A 21,275-nucleotide genomic window follows, 5' to 3' on the forward strand; every position below is an offset into this window, starting at 1 on the left:
CAGGCTGGTCATGAACTGCTGACCTCAGGTGATCCACTGCACCCGACCACCTTCAGCCAATTCTTGACAACTAGAGCTTGGGATCCTCCGTCGTCTTCTGTTTTACTTGTCTTAAAAGCCAAATGCCCCATAATGACTTTTGAGGTCTTAATGACCTGCTTCTACCGTCCTCTGCCATTACCTGTCTCACCTTTTGCTCATGTAAACTCTTCCAGCCACGTTGGCACTCCTTTACCATTCCAGGACTTGCCAGGTTGCACTTCCGTTCTCTGCCTGGTGGGTCTTCACCACCACCCACTGGGTTCACACACATCTTTTCAGGCCCCATGGGGCCATCTTTATTCAAATGTCACCGCCTTCTGGCCACTTTATGTAACAGTATGATATTCATGTATGCAAATTTTCTATCCCCCTTCCCTTTTTCTCTATAGCACTTGTGTTACTTTTGCATCTTAGTCTGTCTCTCCCAAAATAGGGGACAAGTTTCATGAGGGCAAAAACTTGTCTGTTTTGTTTATTGCTATATTCCTAGCATCTGTCATGTAATAGGTGCTTACTGTTTGTTAGGTAAAAAAGTTCAGAAATTGCCACCCAGTAGTATTCCATATTTGTTCCCTTTGTAGGTCATTAAACAGCTGATGAAAAAGGAATTCACTCTAGAGTTTTCACGTGACAGAAAGTCAATGTCGGTTTACTGTACACCAAATAAACCAAGCAGGACATCAATGAGCAAGATGTTTGTAAAGGCAAGTATGGCAGATTGCAATTGAGATGTTCTTACCCGGGTTAAGATCCCGGTGAACCAATAAAACAAAATTGTTGATCTAAATCTGTAACATTTCCAGGGTGCTCCTGAAGGTGTCATTGACAGGTGCACCCACATTCGAGTTGGAAGTACTAAGGTTCCTATGACCTCTGGAGTCAAACAGAAGATCATGTCTGTCATTCGAGAGTGGGGTAGTGGTAGCGACACACTGCGATGCCTGGCCCTGGCCACTCATGACAACCCACTGAGAAGAGAAGAAATGCACCTTGAGGACTCTGCCAACTTTATTAAATATGAGGTTAGCTAATGAAAAGTTTCTTTGTCCACACCCTGCACGATTCATTGTGTTTAAACAGTACTCCTTCAAGCAAAAGGTCAAACAGTCCTCACTTTTGCCAAGAAAGAGGTGTGGTTATTTGTTTTTCTGCCTGCCAGCTGTGTCACCCTTAAAATTTAGATTGCTGCTTCAAACATACATAGTTAATAATTTCATAAAAGTGTTATTTTCAAAGTAGAATATTTTCAAAGTAGAATAATCAAGATGAGCTTAAGCTTGTAAACCCCATTTTGCAGCTCATGTAAATCATGATTTTTTTTTAATTGGGGATATTTCTAGAATATTCATTAGTTATTGAAGGTCAAAAGATCCAAGTTGGAGATTCCTTCCACTTTTCTACTCAGAGTAGAATTCTTTTATATCAAGGATGTGACATCCTAAAGCTATGAACAAAATGAAGAAGCTCTGGTACTGTGGGCTCAGAATAGCACAAGAGTTAAAGAATGGTTTAACGGGTGTAGTGGTATTCTTTTTTTCTCATAAGAAAATGCAGAAACTGGCCAGGCACGGTGGCTCAAACGCTTGCAATCTCAGCACTTTGGGAGGCCGAGGCTGGCAGATCACCTGGGGTTGGGAGTTTGAGACCAGCCTGACCAACATGGAGAAACCACATCTCTACTAAAAATACAAAATTAACCAGGTGTGGTGGCGCATACCTGTAGTCCCAGCTACCCTGGAGGCTGAGGCAGGAGAGTCTCTTGAACCTGGGAGGCAGAGGTCGCGGTGAGCTGAGATTGCGCCATGGCACTCCAGCCTGGGCAACAAGCAAAACTCCGCCTCAAAAAAAAAAGAAAAAAGAAAATGCAGAAACCTATCTCAATGTTTAACTGGGCATTTTTCAAACTAGGGGACAAAAAGTAGAATTTGCCACTTTTATTTAAAGTGATGCTCTTATTTTAGACCAATCTGACCTTCGTTGGCTGTGTGGGCATGCTGGATCCTCCGAGAATCGAGGTGGCCTCCTCCGTGAAGCTGTGTCGGCAAGCAGGCATCCGGGTCATCATGATCACTGGGGACAACAAGGGCACTGCTGTGGCCATCTGTCGCCGCATCGGCATCTTCAGGCAGGATGAGGACGTGACGTCAAAAGCTTTCACAGGCCGGGAATTTGATGAACTCAACCCCTCCGCCCAGCGAGACGCCTGCCTGAATGCCCGCTGTTTTGCTCGAGTTGAACCCTCCCACAAGTCTAAAATCGTAGAATTTCTTCAGTCTTTTGATGAGATTACAGCTATGGTGAGCATGTTTGAACATGTACAGGTGACTCAGGCTACACAAGCACATAGTAGCCTCTAATTTTGACCACTGAATTTTTCTGTCATAGCTCCCTAATTTGGGATTTGTCATGATTTGGGTCTTTTCTCTAGAATTCGGTGAATCAGTGGTTGGCATGTTGTGTGCTACTTGCAGGGAAGATCCTAGAGTCGTTTAAAACCCAGAAGGGCCTTCCAGATCAGTCCCAGAGGAACAATCTGGTGATCTAGTCTCTTTTTTAAATGAGACGTGTTTTTATCATAAGTTTTCTGAAAATTGAGGATGTAATCAGTCAGTTGTTTGGATCACCCTGCTTTTAAGTTGGATGTTCTTTAAGAGCTGGCTGTTGATGAAGCATCAGTATTCTTCCCCTCACCTGATTTTCACCCAGATATACTATGTTAAATTTACTTTCTTCTCTTTAAAAAAAAAAAAATCTTAGTTTTGAAACATACTGTAAGTGTACTCTCCTCTCCCCCAGAGGTAACTGAAGTTGGAATTTAGCAAAAATATTAAAAACATGGGAGTGCTGTTTTTGTGTCTGTAGACAGTATTATTTTTGCGTGCTTTTGAAGGCATATTTTTTGGCCGAGTGCAGTGGCTCATGCCTGTAACCCCAACACTTGGGAGGCTGAGGCAGGTGAATCACTTAGGGTCAGGAGTTCAAGACCAGCCTGGCCAACATGGTGAAACCCCGTCTCTACTAAAAATACAAAAAATTGCTGTGTGTGGTGGTGGGCGCCTGTAATCCCAGCTACTCGGGAGACTGAGGCAGGAGAATCGCTTGAACCCAGGAGGCGTGCAGTGAGCCAAGACTGCGCCACTGCACTACAGTCTGGGCGACAGAGCGAGACTCCATCTCAAAAAAATTAAAATTTGTATATTTTTGCAATCTGCATCTTTCTACTTGAAATTTATCCATGTGGATACAAGTACTTCCTCTTGACTGCCACATAGGTTGTGTTTTTGTTTTTAGTAAGATAATACAGATAAATTTGAAATCCCCTTTGTCCCACTTCGGTAAACTTATTTGGTAATTTTACATTTCCTAGGTAAAATGTGTTTTGTGACACCAACTTACGAAACAAAAATTCTATATAACTCTTTGCCAAGAGACCTATGGCTCTATTCGTTTTCCTCCTGCTTCCCATTCAGTGGGCTTTTGCCTAGGGGTATGAGTGTGGCATGCCAGTTGGCTGACCCAACCATTGCTTTCCCTTTCAGACTGGCGATGGCGTGAACGATGCTCCTGCTCTGAAGAAAGCCGAGATTGGCATTGCTATGGGCTCTGGCACTGCGGTGGCTAAAACCGCCTCTGAGATGGTCTTGGCAGATGACAACTTCTCCACCATCGTGGCTGCCGTTGAGGAGGGGCGGGCAATCTACAACAACATGAAACAGTTCATCCGCTACCTCATCTCGTCCAACGTCGGGGAAGTTGTCTGGTAGGTCTCTGTGATAGCATCACTTACTGTACGCCTTTATCTAAATGGGTCATGGAGCCCAGTTCTCGCAGTTTGCTCTCCAGATTGCAGCAGCTTTGGTCTTTGTGCCTGAGTTGGAAGAGGGGAGTGGGCAACACAGAAATGCCTTATGGAAGCAGTGGTGCTTTGGCCCTCGGGAGGGTTGTCTGCAGCTGCCCCAACATGCAGAGAATCCTCTTTAACATGAAACTGAGCTTAAATTAACCAGGTAGTCACGTGAAATTCTTGCCCTCCAAAAGTTGGCTTTATCTCAGTCAGCTTAATTATTTTTTTATTTTTATTTATTTTTTTGAGACAGTCTCGCTGTCGCCCAGGCTTCAGGCAGTGGCACGATCTCAGCTCACTGTCCCCTCCACCTCCTGGGTTCAAGCCTCCCAAACAGCTGGGATTACAGGCATGCGCCCCCACTCCCTGCCACTTTTTTGTGTTTTAGTAGAAATGAGGTTTCACCATGTTGCCCAGGCTGGTCTCTTAACTGCTGAGCTCAGCCAGTCTGCCCACCTTGGCTTCCCAAAGTGCTGGGATTACAGGCATAAGCCACCGCACCTGGCCTCAGTCATCTGAATTTAAGTAATAAACTAAGTAAACGTGAGCTTTAATTCAAAATTGGGTATAAGTATTTTACAGATTACCTGAAGTTGTTGTCATTTATTTTTCTGGAGGCGGGGCAGGGTGATGATGCTCTTTCAATAGTGGCCAGAAGTCATTTGGGCTCTTTGTCTTCTTTTCTTGATTGGAAACAGTATTTTCCTGACAGCAGCCCTTGGATTTCCCGAGGCTTTGATTCCTGTTCAGCTGCTCTGGGTCAATCTGGTGACAGATGGCCTGCCTGCCACTGCACTGGGGTTCAACCCTCCTGATCTGGACATCATGAATAAACCTCCCCGGAACCCAAAGGAACCATTGATCAGCGGGTGGCTGTTTTTCCGTTACTTGGCTATTGGCTGTGAGTACAATTTTTTTATATTACTGATTTTTAAACAAAATGTTTGTGAGCTGAAATTTTGTAAATTCATCCCTTAAAAGCATATTTTTTCTTCTATCCCCGTATAGGGTAGCAAAAGACAGAGATGCCCTCTTACAGTTCGATGAACTATACACCCAATTTACAAAAGTCCTTTCACAGTTCCAGTTTTAGCATCCTGCCCTTACTTGGGCTTTTGTGAATGAGCAATTAAACATCAGGGTTTTCAGATTTAGCCCTGTGTGCAAAGGGATAAGAATGATTCACGCTGGGTTCTGCCTTCCAAGAGTTCATAGGTGGGATTTAAATAGATAATTGTCACTAAGATATAAAATTTAGTCCCTGTTTCCATAAGAGAAGGGTTGTGCAGTGGCTGGTCCCTTTTATATATAAATCATCTCTTTAGCCTTCGTCTTCCTCACCCCGGGTTCTTCCCCATTTCATAGATTGGGAAAGTGAGGTGAAATCACTTCCCTGGGATCCCATAGGAAGGCATTGTGTTTTGATAATATATTCACATGACTTCAAATTCAAAAAGCACACAGTGGCATAGAATGGAAAGGGTATGGGCCGGTCACTTCCCTCTGGCGTTGAGGTGCTCATGTACCCTGTGCCCTTCCGGAGAGATTCCAGCATGCTGTGCACACCTACCTGTTGACCCTTGTCTTGCCTTCTTCCTGCTTGTCAGATCCTTCCATATCCGGACATGTGTAGTGCCTTATCCTTGCAGCCAGCGGCCCCTCATGCTCCATTGTAATTCATGGGTTAGTGGGTATATGCACTTGTTGTTTTTGACTCTACCACATGGGGATATTTGCCTCGTCTGAATTCTGTGTATTCTCTGCTGCACCTTGTTGCTTCTTTGCAATAAACTTCCTGAACTCAAAAGCTAATACTGGGGGGAATCCCCAGGAGCTGCTGAGGGCAGGGCCATGCTGCTCAGTGTTCCACCCTAGCTCCTGACAGCATTTCCCTAGAAAGCTGCTGCTGGGCCTCTAATGGAGCAGATAAATCTGTGTACAACTAGGCAGCAATAGTTTGTCCAAAAGTCCTGGTGTGATCTAGTCCCCCAACACTGTGCAGCCTTACATGGAGGACACACACACTTGCAGCCTTGAAGTACTACCCGCTGAGGGGAGAAGGCACGGCAAGGGGAAAGTTTGGCACAGGATGGAGCAAGTGCTTTTTCTCACACATTCTGGAGGAAAAGTTATCCAGTTCTTCTGTTCTAGAAATACCCCTGTCCTTCAGAAACCAAGATCTAGTTGCTCTGGCTATCAGGCATGAGCAGGTGGTGGTAGCACCACAGGCTCCGGATAACATCACTGTCCCATGTCTTTGATCTTCGTCCTTGTGGGGATTGGCCTGCATGGCCTCGGTGGCAGCGAGCCCTGCAGAGGCAAGTGCGTCAGCATCATTGTGTTTGTTCCCAGGTTACGTTGGCGCTGCTACCGTGGGTGCTGCTGCATGGTGGTTCATTGCTGCTGACGGTGGTCCAAGAGTGTCCTTCTACCAGCTGGTACTCAGTCACCTTTCTTTCTGTACCTTACATGAGAAGTGTTGTGGGGCCTTGACCTTTCTGTGGTTTGGGTATCTATCAATCAAATCATCTTAAGACTCAAACGATAAACAGTTACATCTAAGATGATTCTGAAGGACCAGGGCTTCTCTGAGAAATTAGGGTAAACCTCTTGGCTGGCTCTGCATTCAGGCTGGTCTGTGCTAGGCTTGGTATGGGGTTGGTGCCTGGACTTGGGAAATATACTGGGCTGATAGGAATTTGATTGGATTTTCTTGCAGAGTCATTTCCTACAGTGTAAAGAGGACAACCCGGACTTCGAAGGCGTGGATTGTGCAATCTTTGAATCCCCATACCCGATGACAATGGCGCTGTCTGTTCTAGTAACTATAGAAATGTGTAACGCCCTCAACAGGTTAGTGCACCTTCACGGCAGGCTGAGGCGAGCATGCTGACTGCCAGGGCACCAGGGAATTGTGTGTAGTCACGGTTGATTGAGGATCACAGGACAGTTCTTCCCTTCCAAAAAGAAAGGAGAACAGGCAATACCAGTTTTAAAAGCATGAGCTGTCGTCACCTCCAGGAAGTAGTGGGAGTGCTTAGCCCTGTGTTTCTTAGGAGCTCTTCCTTAAAAGAAACCGTGGGGGCCAAAAATAGGAACTTTGGTACCCCTGTATGCCAGCACCCACAGGGAAGGAACCTCACCCTTTCACACAGACAAATGGTACCATCCAATTAAGCCCGTGACAAAAATGGAAATTTCTAAATAGCCCAAGTCTCCAGGGCAATTGGGAACAGCTTTGAACTCACTAAGATGGGGTCTGCTATGCCAAAACATAGATATAAAATTTCACAGTTTGTCCTGCATTAGGACATTCTCTTCTTCAGCTCTGCCACTGTAGAAAGTTAGTGGAGTTAGGTCAGCGGATGGTGCCACATTAACAGCTGCCTTACTGAAGTGTAGTCCAGCAGGGTCTTACTGCCACTGTGACACATGCCTTGCCTTGGGGGTGCGTTCCCCCACCTCTCCTTGCTCTGCAGCTTGTCCGAAAACCAGTCCTTGCTGAGGATGCCCCCCTGGGAGAACATCTGGCTCGTGGGCTCCATCTGCCTGTCCATGTCACTCCACTTCCTGATCCTCTATGTCGAACCCTTGCCAGTAAGTGGTTGGGTGGGGTTTGGGCTGGGGACCAGCCACCTCCTTCCAGGGGAGGCTGGAGGCGTGACACGTCTTCTCTGTGTGTCAGCTCATCTTCCAGATCACACCGCTGAACGTGACCCAGTGGCTGATGGTGCTGAAAATCTCCTTGCCCGTGATTCTCATGGACGAGACGCTCAAGTTTGTGGCCCGCAACTACCTGGAACCTGGTAAAGAGTGTGTGCAGCCTGCCACCAAATCCTGCTCGTTCTCGGCATGCACCGATGGGATTTCCTGGCCGTTTGTGCTGCTCATAATGCCCCTGGTGATCTGGGTCTATAGCACAGACACTAACTTTAGCGATATGTTCTGGTCTTGACTGACAGTTTTCCATAAAGAAGATGTTTAACTTAATTAATTTTTTTATTGTTTAAAGCAACTGTCTATTTCTGCTGAATTTTCACATGAACATACTGGCTGGTGACGGAGGTTTCATACTCTAGATTTTGTTTTGCTTTTTCTGACTCCAGTGGGGCAAGATTTTCCTTTTTTATACACATAATTAAAGTGTCCATTGACATGTACAGAGAACTAACACTATTTTATGCAAATATTTTTTTGTAGATGAAAAAGCATGTACAGTGTTCTGTTTAATACTCATCCTTGTATAAAAAAAATAGTTGAGCCAGCAGACATTGTCAGCAAATTAATTGGCAGCAGATTTTAGGAAATGAATGTGTGTGGTTTTTTTTCTAAAACTAAATAGCATGTATTGTGTCTTTTGCATGATGATCTGGATTTAATCTGATATCACAGTCTAATTTTTATTCATAAGCCAATTTTTCTGCACTGAGCAGAGTCTTGCTACCTCAGTCAGTATTGTTTTGGTTTGCTACTTCCCTCACCCACTTTGGCCTCCGTTCACCCCACCCCACCCCCACCTCTCCCCACCTTACCCCCGCCCTGCTTGGCTTCCTCTTTAGGATTGTGATGGTTCGTTCTGTTTACATCAGTTTTAACGAGAGGTATGCCTGTACTCGCTTGTGCAGAAAACATTGTTCCAGATTCAATCGACTGGGTTTATGTCCCTTCACATAGTTTTTAAGGTTATTTATTTAAATGTCTAATGTATTTTATTGTAACAGACATTGTTTTGCCAACATTGCCTATTTCAGTGGCACGTCACAATCTAGTTTTAAAAAAATAAAACATTTTAAATGGACAGAGAAAAATAACTGTCTTGTCTTTAACTCTTAAGTGGCTTACCTGGGACTAACAGACATGTCCAACTTTCTCTCCAGTTCTTAGCTCAGAACTTTAGTTGTACTCTGCTTGAGGGGAAGAAGGCTCCTGCTCTGCTGTGTAGGTAGTCATAGGAATTGTATTCTTAATGTACAGGCACTAATTGTCATCTGTGATGTACATTTTATGCAAGTTTCTGCTGGCCTGGTATAGAGAACATAAGGGCGTGTGTGTGTGTGTATGTGTGTGTTTTGTAAAATCTGTAAATAGCACATGACCAAATGAACATATTGTATAGAACTATTTTTATTTGAATGTGGCACTAACTACCACCACCGTTACTACGATCAATGTTTGCGCATGTTCGAGATGAGTCTCACCAACAGTAAGTCATTAACAGTCCTAACTGTGGTGTTTTCCTCCAATGCCTTCCAACATCCATCAACTAACGTGAGTATTTTCTTCCCTGGGATTTGGGTGCTTTAGCCTAAAGGTGACTGCCACCAAGTGAGATAACTGTATGTCACTAACTTATAAGCCTCCTCCATGGCAGACGCTGCTGTGCTCCCTGATGCCCTGTGAGCACCGGGGTTGCCTGTGGCGCCTGCCATGTGACTCGGGCGCGGCATCAGCTGGCTGGAGGTGTGGCTTTCATAGACCTCCACAGGCTGCCTAGGACAAGATGACCAGGAGGGCGCAAGCCAGACAAAAGCCAGAGTGGGGAGAGAGGCATTTCAGCCAGACCAACAGGCTGAAGGAGCTGTGCAGACTGTATTGCTAAAATGAGGGTTCGCAGCTGCCAGGAGTCATCCCAGAACATTGCTACTTATTCATTAAAAAGCTAAAAACTAGTGAAAGCAAGTAACTGAACCAGTGAACTTTGGGTATCGATAGGTTCATCTTAAATAGGCCACTTCCCCACTCCCCCACACCCCTTGCTTGGTCTTGTCCTTTGTGGCTAAGACTTATCTCTGCAGGGGATGTTAAAGCACAGTTGGTAGGACATGGCTCTGCACAGCCCAAAAAACCAGCTTACTCCTTAGCCAGGGTGTGAGGCCTCGACTATATTCTTGAAAATGTACTTAGGCTCTGGTTACTGGGATGGCCAGTAGATGTAATGCAGATGATTGGAGTTTGGGGAGGGTTAGGAGGCATCAAGCAGGACAAGGTGCTGCTGAGTTCAGAGGGCCACGTTCAAGGGATGGAAGTGGAACCTGGAGACCGACTCTTAAAAGCACAGTCCGTGGTTGGGCGTGGTGGCTCATGCCTGTAAGTCTCAGCCCTTTGGAGGCCACAGCAGAAGGACTGCTTGAGCCCAGGTACTCAAGCCAGCCTGGGCAACAGAGTGAGGCCCTGTCAAAAAAATCAGCCTTACTGTGAATCCTCCAAGGCTGCTTGCAGGCAGCTGTGGCTCTCGGGAAGGGAGGCTGCTTTGCCCAGCAGGGAACATTTGGGGCAGGGGGTAAATTTTGCCAGTTTGAGCATCATGAGGTGTAACAAGAAATGGGTTGAATGGGCCAAATGCAAGGAGTGCACCTCTGGGCTGCCAACTGACTTGAGTGCTGCCCTGTTGCTATTCCGTGCAAACAAAACTCACAGCTTTTCCTGACTCAGTTCCTTGACTTAGTGGCCTTTACAAAAAAAGTTGAGTAGTGTGTGGCCTGTTGTCACACAGGCCCTGGTTAGCTTCATGGTTTCTCAGCTTCAGACCCCTCCAGCCCACAGAGGAGCCCACGGAGGGATCCACTTCCGTTGGTCCAGACAGCTGGGAGCGGGTTAGGCCCACTGCTGCTTTGAGCAGGGCCACTTGGTCCATTTCACTGAAGGCTTTGCCGGGTGAAAACATTTCAGCATCTCCTCCTCAGTTAGGTCAACCCATAAAGACCAGGTCCAGCACCGTGGTCTCGGCACAACCCTGGCCTCAGGCCCTCACCTAACAGTGAGGCAGCAGCTGCCCAGCCCCGCAGTGTGCCTGCTGTCAGGTGGCTCTTCCCTGAAACTTATTTCCACATTCTTTCCTGATGGGCAGGTGGCTGAAGGCCCAGCCATCAGTGTCACTTGTTGCCACCCTGTGCCTCCCTTGGCCTCTCTGAGCTTTGCCCAGACGACCAACAATCATACATACCCTAACTGGGACACCACTCTGTAGAAAGCAGATGATCCATTCTGGAGGAAGCTGTCCCTTGAGCTCAGTGAGCTCCCAGGCAAGCAGGGCATCTGGCCGACTTCCCTCACAACAGCTGCTCCCACATCCCCTCGGACTGGACCTTCAACCCTGACTGAGGCGGGCAAACCTAGGAAGACCTGAGACCACAAGCATTAGCTCAGTGTCTATCAAGCATCTAGCCACTGTCCAGGGCCAGAGCATACCACATATGCAGTGCCTGTGAGCAGAGGCAGCAGTTGCTCTGTGACTGTAACCACCAAATTGTCCAAACACCCCCTGCAGTTAGCGAGAAGGGTAGGCTTCACCCTCCTTTACTGAGGAGAATGATGCGGAGGAGTTTCCCCTCCAGGGCTGGGCTAGGCAAGGCAGGCCAGCAGCCAGAAGCCGGGTGCCCACAGGGCAGAGACAGGAAGGCTGTGCTGCTTACTGGCTGCTCACTTCTCCATCAACCTCACCCTCTGCACCACTAACCAAGACCTTGTCCTCTTGCCTGTCTCGCTGCTTTCACAGCTGCAATGATTGTGTCTGCCTCGTGGGGTTTTCCTCCAGAGCCTTCATTCTGTAGCCAGACAACACGAGGAGTCTGTGTCACTGAGCCAGTGCTTCTAGATGCTACCCTGTGTGGGCGGCACCTCAGGGACAGTAAATCAGAAATGCTGGTCTTGAAACCTTGAAAAGATCAAGCTGAATGTTCCTTTTCATCTGTCGCTGTTGATCTTCATCTATTTAAATGGGTATTCTAACGTTTCCTCTCTGTATTTCATGAAGCTGATTTCCTCTCTCTTTCCTTTTCAGCAATACTGGAGTAACCGCTTCCTAAAGCATTTTGCAGAAATGTAAGGGTGTTCGGTTGCGTGCATGTGCGTTTTTAGCAACACATCTACCAACCCTCTGCATGATTGATGTTGGGGAAAAAGAAAAGTAAAAAAGTTCCCAACTCTATGTGTTATGTGGAGGAAATGTGTATTACCAATGGGGTTGTTAGCTTTTAAATCAAAATAATGATTACAGATGTACAATTTAGCTTAATCAGAAAGCCTCTCCAGAGAAGTTTGGTTTCTTTGCTGCAAGAGGAATGAGGCTCTGTAACCTTATCTAAGAACTTGGAAGCCGTCAGCCAAGTCGCCGCATTTCTCTGCAAAATGTCATAGCTTATATAAATGTACAGTATTCAATTGTAATGCATGCCTTCAGTTCTAAGTAGCCAGATTCCTCTCCAGTGACATTGGAACATGCTACTTTTTAATTGGCCCTGTACAGTTTGCTTATTTATAAATTCATTAAAAACACTACAGGTGTTGAATGGTTAAAATGTAGGCCTCCAGTTCATTTTCAGTTATTTTCTGAGTGTGCAGACAGCTATTTCGCACTGTATTAAATGTAACTTATTTAATGAAATCAGAAGCAGTAGACAGATGTTGGTGCAATACAAATATTGTGATGCATTTATCTTAATAAAACGCTAAATGTCAATTTATCACTGTGCATGTTTGACTTTAGACTGTAAATAGAGATCAGTTTGTTTCTTTCTGTGCTGGTAACAATGAGCGTCGCACAGACATGGTTTCAGGTAAATAAATCTATTCTATGATAAATTCTCAGTGTGGTGGTGACTGTTCTCCTGTGGGAGGGGGACTGATGGGCACGAAGGGCCTCCATTCCGCACCCAGGCCTGCCCCTCTACGGGGAAGCAGGGGAGGCTCAGTCTGGGCAGGGTGGCCGTGTGACTAGAGGGGACAGCAACCTCTTGGACTCGACTTCACAGTAGACAGGCTGACTGGTAGCAGGTCCGCCCATGTGAAGGCCACCCTGGCTCCCTACCCTTTAAGGATGGGGAAGTTGAGTGTGTGTTACCAGTGGGTTATTAAACACACAAGGCCTCACTCGTCGGTGTGGTGAAGAAAGCCAAGACTCTGCGCTCTCCATTGTTAGCAGCCTGGAAAGATCTGGAGACTAGCAATGGAGAGATGCTTCTTAGGCTGTTCAGATCCAAAACTTCCACATTCCCCGTTGTTGATAGGTATGGGATGGAGAGGTGAACAGAACTGAAGCAGCTGTTGGAATTCATTTGCTGGTTACTTTAGTGCTTATTTGGCAGTGATGGGTTGGGGATTGGACTTTTGGTTTTGCACATTCCCTAAGATGATTCTTTATCACTTTAAAAAATACCAGGATACAAGGATAGCTGGATGGTTCTATAAATCTAATTTTTAAAACTATCAGTTCTGGTTAGGCACGGTGGCTCACGCCTGCAATCCCAGCACTTTGGGAGGCCAAGGCAGGCAGATCACAAGGTAGGAGATCGAGACCATCCTGGCTAACACGGTGAAACCCCGTCTCTACTAAAAATAAAAAAATTGCCGGGCGTGGTGTGGCTCATGCCTGTAATCCCAGCACTTTGGGAGGCCGAGGCAGGCAAATCACGAGGTCAGGAGATCGAGACCATCCTGGTCTCTACTAAAAATACATCTCTACTGAATACATCTCTACTAAAAATACAAAAAATTAGCCGGGCGCGGTGGTGGGCACCTATAGTCCCAGCTACTCGGGAGGCTGAGGCAGGAGAATGGCATGAACCCGGGCCTCAGGCGGAGCTTGCAGTGAGCCGAGATTGCACCACTGCACTCCAGCCTGGGTGACAGAGTGAGACTCCGTCTCAAAAAAAAAAAAAAAAAAAAAAAATTAGCTGGGCATGGTGGCGGCGGGTGCCTGTAGTCCCAGCTACTCGGGAGGCTGAGGCAGGAGAATGAATGGCGTGAACCTGGGAGGCAGAGCTTGCAGTGAGCCGAGATCGTGCCACTGCATTCCAGCCTGGGCGACACAGCGAGACTCTACTGATCAGTTCTGCTGGTAGAGGAAAAAAACATTTGATAAAATTTAACATCCATTTTCTAAAAAGTATCCCTATGTACCATTTATTATTATAATGAGAAACCAAAAGTGTTAACGCTTTAGAGCTGCATTCCAAGTCCACTCTTGCCCACTACCAAACACTGTTCTAAAATTGCTAGTCAGTACAATCGGGCACGAGAAGGAAAAAATGCCTTGGAATGAACAAAAAGCAACCAGGGGTCATACTGGGTCAATGTTCCTAGATAGGAACTATCTTGTTCCTAGTTACAAATGTTTAATGATTCAGGGAAAATTGACAGCTGAATGCGAGTGACATATAATTCATACTGATATATGAGAATACCAGTGGTGGCCTTAGGCCGATCCTAACAAACATCAGGCAAACAAAAACCAAGGAAGCACACCAAACCTCTGAAAGCTATGGTAATTCAGTGCATCACTTGAGAAGGGTGGTATTTCAACTTAGTAGGTAAAAGTTGGATTATTATGTGGGTGGTCATCTTGAGAAAAATAAAGCTGTATCCCTTACACCCAATAAATTGCAAATGGATCAAAATACTTGGAAAATGCAACTACACCCCCAAAAGAAACATGGTTAAATGGTATAAATGAGAGAAAACAAATAGCTCATGTGAAAAGATGCTCAACTCCACTGGCAAATTAAAATCATGAGGTAACATCTCGAGAAGTGGGTCTTCTGATGCCAAGGATGGAGCAGCTTGCGAGGATGCACTCTAGGGAATGACCAAAATCACTCAGCCTAGAGGTGCTCTCAACACCCTCACCCCCACCCCCGCCCCAAGCAGGTCCACTCCTAGATACTCCTAGAGAATCTCACACATGGGGAAGAGCCACAGCAGAGTTTTTGGAGAAAAATGAAACCACCAGCAGGAAAATGGATGAGTACATTCAGGCATATTCAGATGATATTCCGCTATGAAATAAGCTAGAACTACGGTATCAGCCTAAATAAATCCTGAACAGTGAAGCCAAGTACAGCAACATATCAATATGCACAATACCTCCTCATATCCTCTAAACATGGCCCACGGGCCAGGCTGGCTGAGGAGAGAAAGTGTGTACACCAGAGTGTACATCAACGTGGACTAGTACCAAACAGACCGGTAACGAGTTTGTGGACATCAGCCAGAGGCTGTGAAAGCCCAAATCGATAGTGGTTAATTCAGCGAGGGAGAGGGGCTGAGACAAGGAAAGGCAGGTAGAGCTTTACCTATCAGTAAGGAAAGTGTAGGCGGAGGTGTTCATTATGCCTGTTTGCGTGTCAGATTTTCATTTTTGGGGAGGGTGGGAAGTGACAGAGTGTCCCAGGCTGGGGTGCAATGGTGCCATCATGGCTCGCTGCAGCCTCAACCTCCTGGGCTCAAGCGATCCTCCTGCCTCAGCCTCTTGAGTAGCTAAGATTATAAGTGCACACTACCACACCTGGCAAATTTTATAATTTTTGGTAGAAATGGGATCTTGCTACTTGCCCGGGCTGGTCTTGAACTCCTGGCCTCTAGTGACCCTCCCATGTCAGCTCCCCTAGTCACTGGGATTACAAGCATAAGCTACCACACACAGCCAGCTCTCAGATTTTTAAACATCTATATCCTTTGATCAAGAACTTCACTTTCCTAAAATCCTCGCATATGTTCAAAAAGTATAATCCCTACTGCACTCTTGTAGCAGAAGACTGGAAATAAGCTGATGTTCATCAAGAGTCAAGAACTGAATAAGGTAGAGAGCATTCAAACCATGGAATACTGCGCAGCCTTTGAAAAAGACAAGGTACACGTGTGTACGAGCAAGGAATGATGTCTGATATACGTTGTCTGCCCAGGGAAATACTCAATTACAGAGCAGTTTGTATTATAATCTACCATTTTTTAAAAACAGAAGGAAGTTAACAGTTTCTAGTAATGACAGTTGCTGAGAATAACAAAATGCTGCATATAGATGGCAGATGGTGGAAGCCAGGTCTCTCTGCTGGAGTGGGAGGAAACAGAGGAAGCAAGGGGAGAAGCTAAGATAAGCAAGGGGAGGAGGCTAGAATAATCCATGTGGTAATGAATTAGAGCTGGAGATATCAGGATGAAGTCATGTTTAGCTTCATATGTACGGATGGTTTCATACAGAAATACTGATAGTGGTGAGGCACAGTGACTCACGCCTATAATCTCAGCACTTCAGGAGGCTGAGGCAGGAGGATGAGGAGCCCAGCAGTTTGAGACCAGCCTGGGCAACACAGTGAGACCCCACATCTACAAAAAATTTTAAAAATTAGCCAGGCATGGTGGCGCATGCCTGTGGTCCCAGCTACTCTGGAAGTTGAGGCAGGAGGATCACCTGAACCCAGGAGGACAAGGCTGTAGTGAAACCAAGATCACACCACTGCACTCCAGCCTGCATGATGCAGTGAGAGCCTGTTTCAAGAAAAGGAAAAAAGAAAAACTGCTGACTGTGATGTGTATATACACAGGTCACTACACACATGCATTTCCTTGTACTGTCAGCTCAGAAGGCAATGAACACACTTGGCTCCCAGTGTTAGGTTTCTAATGCCATTCTCTAATAAAAAAGGGCTCCTTGGAGAAATGGCTGACTCTAGAGATGGGACAGAAAACGTACAGTACGTGCCTGAAGAATACCAAAGCACCAGAAAGGAAGGGCTCAAAAACAGCAATCAAAGATGTGGTTATGTGAAAGGAACACAGGAGCCAACTGAAAAAGCCACAACAGCCAAAGCCGAAGAATGTGAGCAACAAAATAAAGCAGTATTGGACTAGAATCCAAAGTATAAATATCCACGAGTCCACCCTGACATAAACAAATAAATAAATGGGGGTGACTACAAATCTTCCATGCAGAATTCCAAGTAATTTACATGGACACTGCCTCAGGAGGTGGAGCCTCGCCTCCTCTGTGGGCTGTGCCATGTTCCAAAGAGTACATACAGTGGGGATGGGAAAGTGCCCGTCACTGTGGAGACCTGACATGCTACCTCAGCCAGGGGGTGTCATCTTGAAAGCATGGGCCCTTGATCTGAAGTGATGAAAATGGCATTTTACCTTTGTGGTCTTCCTCTCAAAATATACAACCTCAGTCTAATCATCAGAAAACACCTGACCAATCCCCAAACGAAAAATCCCTGACTGGTATTCCTCAAAACTGTTGAGGTCATCAAACCAGAAAGTGAGAAAAGTATAATCATTCAGAATGTAAAAACGAATGGGGCCAGGTGCAGTGGCTCACGCCTGTAATCCCAGCACTTTGGGAGGCCAAGGTAGTTGGATCACTTGAGGTCAGGAGTTCAAGACCAGCCTGCTCAACATGGTGAAACCCCATCTCTACTAAAAATACAAAAAAATTACCTGGGCCTGATGGTACATGCCTGTAATCCCAGCTACTCAGGAGGCTGAGGCAGGAGAATCGCTTGAACCCGGGAGACGGAGGTTGCAGTGAGCCGAGATCAAGCCACTGCATTCTCGGCTGGGCAAGAGAGAGAGACTCTGTCTCAAAAAAAAAAAAAGGCCGGGCACAGTGGCTCACGCCTGTAATCCCAGCACTGGGAGGCCAAGGCAGGCGGATCACGAGGTCAGGAGATTGAGATCATCCTGGCTAACATGGTGAAACCCCGTTTCTACTAAAAATTAAAAAAAAAAAAAAAAAAAAAATTAGCCGGGCATGGTGGCGGGCGCCTGTAGTCCCAGCTACTCGGGAGGCTGAGGCAGAAGAATGGCGTGAACCCGGGAGGTGGGGCTTGCAGTGAGCCGAGATTGCACCACTGCACCCCAGCCTGGGCGACAGAGGGAGACTCCGTCTCACCAAAAAAAAAGAAAAAAAAAAAAAGGTTGGCCAGCCTGGGCAATATAATGAGACCTCAAATCGGCAAAAAAATTAAAAATTGGCCAGGCAAGGTGGCTCATGACTGTAATCCCACCACTTTGGGAAGCTGAGGAGGGTGGATCACGAGGTCAGCAGTTCAAGACCAGCCTGGCCAAGATGGGGAGACCCCATGTTTACTAAAAATACAAAAAAAAAAAAAAAATAGCCAGGTGAAATGGCAGGCACCTGTAAACCCAGCTACTTGGGAGGCTGAGGCAGGAGAATTGTTTGAACCCGGGGGGCGGAGGTTGCAGTAAGCCGAGATCGCGCCATTGCACTCCAGTCTGGCTGGGCGATTGAAACTCCATCTCAAAAAAATAAATACATAAAAATTAAAAATTATCCTGGCATAGTAGCACATGCCTGTAGTCCCAGCTACTGAGGGGCCCAAGGCAGGAGGATCACGTGAGCACAGGAGTTTGAGGTTACAGTGAGCTGATTGCACAACTGGACTCTAGCCTGAACAGAGCAAGACCCTGTCTGTCTCAAAAAAAAACAAAAACAAAAACGAAACAACTTCATGGTTGGATGTGGCATCAAAATTGACACAGCAAAATAATGAATGAGGCTGGGTGCGGTGGCTCACGCCTGTAATCCCAGTACTTTGGGAGGCCAAGGCAGGCGGATCACCTGAGGTCGGGAGTTTGAGACCAGCCTGACCAACATGGAGAAACCCTGTCTCTACTAAAAATACAAAATTAGCCCAGCATGGTGGCAGTAGCCTATAATCCTAGCTACTTGGGAGGCTGAGGCAGAAGAATCACTTGAACCCAGGAAGTGGAGGTTGCAGTGAGACGAGATCGTGCTATTGCACTCCAGCCTGAGCAACAAGAGTGAAACTGTCTCAAAAAATGATGATGAAACGGTCAACAAGAATAAATTAATTAGAATGCAGCAGAAGGTGAGGGTGGGGAGAAAAGGCTAGAAAACATGCAAGAAAGGTAAGATACCTAGAAGACAGACTGAGAAAAGTGACAAAGTCAAATATACATTTCACTACCTTCAAAAGAGGGCCAGGCACAGTGGCTCACGCCTGTAATCTCAGCACTTTGTGAGACTGAAGCTGGAGGATCACTTGAGCCCAGGAGTATGGAACAGTCCTGGCTACTTGGGAAGCTGAGGCAGGAAGATCGCTTGAGGCCAGAAGGTGGAAGCTGCAGTGGCCTGAGCATACCACTGCACTCCAGCCTGGACCACAGGCACATGCTGTCACATCTGGCTAATTAAAAAAATTTTTTTTACTGGGTGTGGTGGCACATGCCTGTGCAGCTACTCGGGAGGCTGAGGTGGGAGGATCGCTTAAGTCCAGGATACAGGATAACTAAAAAGAAATCCAGGCTGGGTACGGTGGTTCACACATGTAATCTCAGCACTTTGGGAGGCCAAGGTGGGAGGGCTGCTTGAGCCCAGTACTTCGAAACCAACCTGGGAAACAGAGCAAAAACCCATCTCTACCGAAAAAAACAAAAACAAAAATTAGGTGGGCATGGTAGTACATTCCTATATTCCGCATTCCCAGCTACTTTGGAGGCTGAGGCAGGAGGATGTCTTGAGTCTGGGAGGCGGAGGTTGCAGTGAGCTGAGATTGCACCACTGCACTTCCCAGCCTGAGTGACAGAGCCAGATCCTATATCAAAAAACAAAAACAAAAACAAAAAAAAACAAGAGAGAGAGAGAAGTCAATCATTCCAGCCCTAGTAATAAACTGCAGGAAACCAAAGAAAATCTTAGGAGCAGTGGGGGACGGGGCAGGAGTAAATATCATCTTCAAAGGAGACTGACGTTACAACAGTAACAATGAAAGCCAGAAACCAGTGGGATGGCAGCTTCATGTGCTGAAGGCGATTAATGGCAACCTGGAGAGAGTATGTAGTATTTAAGCATTTAGTATCCAGGGTGAAATAAAGATATTTTTAGGCAAAAACAGAGTTCTTCAGGCCGGGCGCAGTGGCTCATGCCTGTAATCCCAGCACTTTCAGAGGCCAAGATGGGAGGACCATTTGAGGTCAAGAGTTTGAGACCAGCCTGGCCCAACATGGTGGAACCCCATCTCTACTAAAAATACAAAAACTAGCTGGGCGGTAGTGGTGCACATCTGTAATCCCAGCTATTCAGGAGTCTGAGGCAGGAGAATCACTTGAGCCTGGAAGATGGAGGTTGTGGTGAGCCGAGATCACACCACTCCAGCCTGAGCAATACAGTGAGACCCTGTCTCAAAAAAAAAAAAAAAAAAAGAAAGAGAAAAGAAAGAAAGAGTTCTTCATCAGCAGACCCACACTAAGGGAAACTCCAGATGGGGTGGGGGTAAACAGAATTTAAATGATCTGAGAGCTTTTGTCATCCAAGAGGACAAACAGTAAAGACATCAGTTAACTTTAGGTGTGGATATGTTAAATAAGTACATTGCAATTCCTAGGATAACCACTAAAGGAACAGAAACACAGGCAAGACTAGCAAGCCAGCTGAAGGAAAAAAAGGAACCTAAAATTACAGAATAGCAAGGATAAGATGATAGATTCCAACCCCAAATATAATCAATAAAATTTTAAGAATATACTAAATATGTTATTCCTGTTCCTCTAAGAGAACGATTTTAGCATGCCTGAGACGTTCCTATTTTGGAAAGCAATCTGTACTTTTTTTTTTTTTTTTTTTTGAGACAGAGTCTCGCGCTGTCGCCCAGGCTGGAGTGCAGTGGCGTGATCTCGGCTCACTGCAAGCTCTGCCTTCCAGGTTCACGCTATTCTCCTGCCTCAGCCTCCCAAGTAGTTGGGACTACAGGCACCCACCACCACGCCCAGCTAATTTTTTTTTTGTATTTTTAGTAGAGACGGGTTTCACTATGTTAGCCAGGATGGTCTCGATCTCCTGACCTCGTGATCCATCCGCCTCGGCCTCCCAAAGTGCTGGGATTACAGGCGTGAGCCACCATGCCCAGCCTAGCAATCTGTACTTCTAACAGGACTCCCTGCAGGGGGAGGAGAGAAAAACATGTCCAGTAGTCAGCCAGTGAGTGTTGGTAAAGTTTAAATTGGATGTTTTTCTATCAAAATAAGTAGAGGCTGGGTGCAGTAGCTCACACCTGTAATCCCAGTAATTTGGGAGGCCAAGGCAGAAGGATCACTTGAGCCCAGCAGTTCGAGACCAGCCTGAGTAACATAGTGAGAACCTTGTTGCTACAAAAAATTAGCCAAGGCCGGACGCAGTAGCTCATGCCTATAATCCCAGCACTTTGGGAGGCTGAGGTGGGCAGATCACAAGGTCAGGAGTTCGAGACAAGCCTGATCAACATGGTGAAACCCCGTCTCTACTAAAAATACAAAAATTAGCCAGGTGTGGTGGCGCATAAGTAGAAATCATAAAAATGTATTTTGTAAGTTTGGAAATTACTGGGCGACAGAGTGAGACTCCGTCTAAAAAAAAAAAAAAATTAGCCAAGTGTGGTGACATGTGCCTGTAGTCCCAGCTACTAGGGAGGCTGAGGCAGGAGGATCACTTGAGCCTGGGAGGTCGATGCTGAAGTGAGCCATGATCACGCCATTGCACTCCAGCTTGCACAAGAGTGAGACCCTGTCTCAAGAACATAAATAAGTAGAAATCATAAAAGTGTGTTTTTTAAGTTTGGAAATTACTCAAAATGCCTTGATTTGTGACTAAGAATGTACA

At 46.1% G+C, this 21,275-nt stretch overlaps 1 protein-coding gene across 3 annotated transcripts in view; it reads left to right on the forward strand.

The window, feature by feature from the left end:
* The window catches only part of ATP2A2 (ATPase sarcoplasmic/endoplasmic reticulum Ca2+ transporting 2), a 69,509-nt gene extending 57,161 nt beyond the window's left edge, over positions 1 to 12,348 (forward strand). The window contains exons 12-21 of one of the 3 annotated variants that reach the window (XM_054443886.2): positions 624 to 746; positions 846 to 1,064; positions 2,004 to 2,339; positions 3,582 to 3,802; positions 4,585 to 4,787; positions 6,239 to 6,324; positions 6,606 to 6,739; positions 7,366 to 7,483; positions 7,572 to 7,692; positions 11,667 to 12,348. In XM_054443886.2, the coding sequence (XP_054299861.1) occupies positions 624 to 746; positions 846 to 1,064; positions 2,004 to 2,339; positions 3,582 to 3,802; positions 4,585 to 4,787; positions 6,239 to 6,324; positions 6,606 to 6,739; positions 7,366 to 7,483; positions 7,572 to 7,692; positions 11,667 to 11,680 (1,575 nt within the window). In that variant the 3' untranslated portion in view covers positions 11,681 to 12,348. Of the gene's footprint in view, positions 1 to 623; positions 747 to 845; positions 1,065 to 2,003; positions 2,340 to 3,581; positions 3,803 to 4,584; positions 4,788 to 6,238; positions 6,325 to 6,605; positions 6,740 to 7,365; positions 7,484 to 7,571; positions 8,695 to 8,763; positions 9,144 to 11,666 lie in introns of those variants that run through there. The other 2 variants (XM_054443884.2, XM_054443883.2) reach the window with 2 other exon arrangements.
* Positions 12,349 to 21,275: the final 8,927 nt, after the last annotated feature.

Source organism: Pongo pygmaeus, chromosome 10, assembly GCF_028885625.2.
Source record: "Pongo pygmaeus isolate AG05252 chromosome 10, NHGRI_mPonPyg2-v2.0_pri, whole genome shotgun sequence".
NCBI classification, from domain to species: domain Eukaryota; kingdom Metazoa; phylum Chordata; class Mammalia; order Primates; family Hominidae; genus Pongo; species Pongo pygmaeus.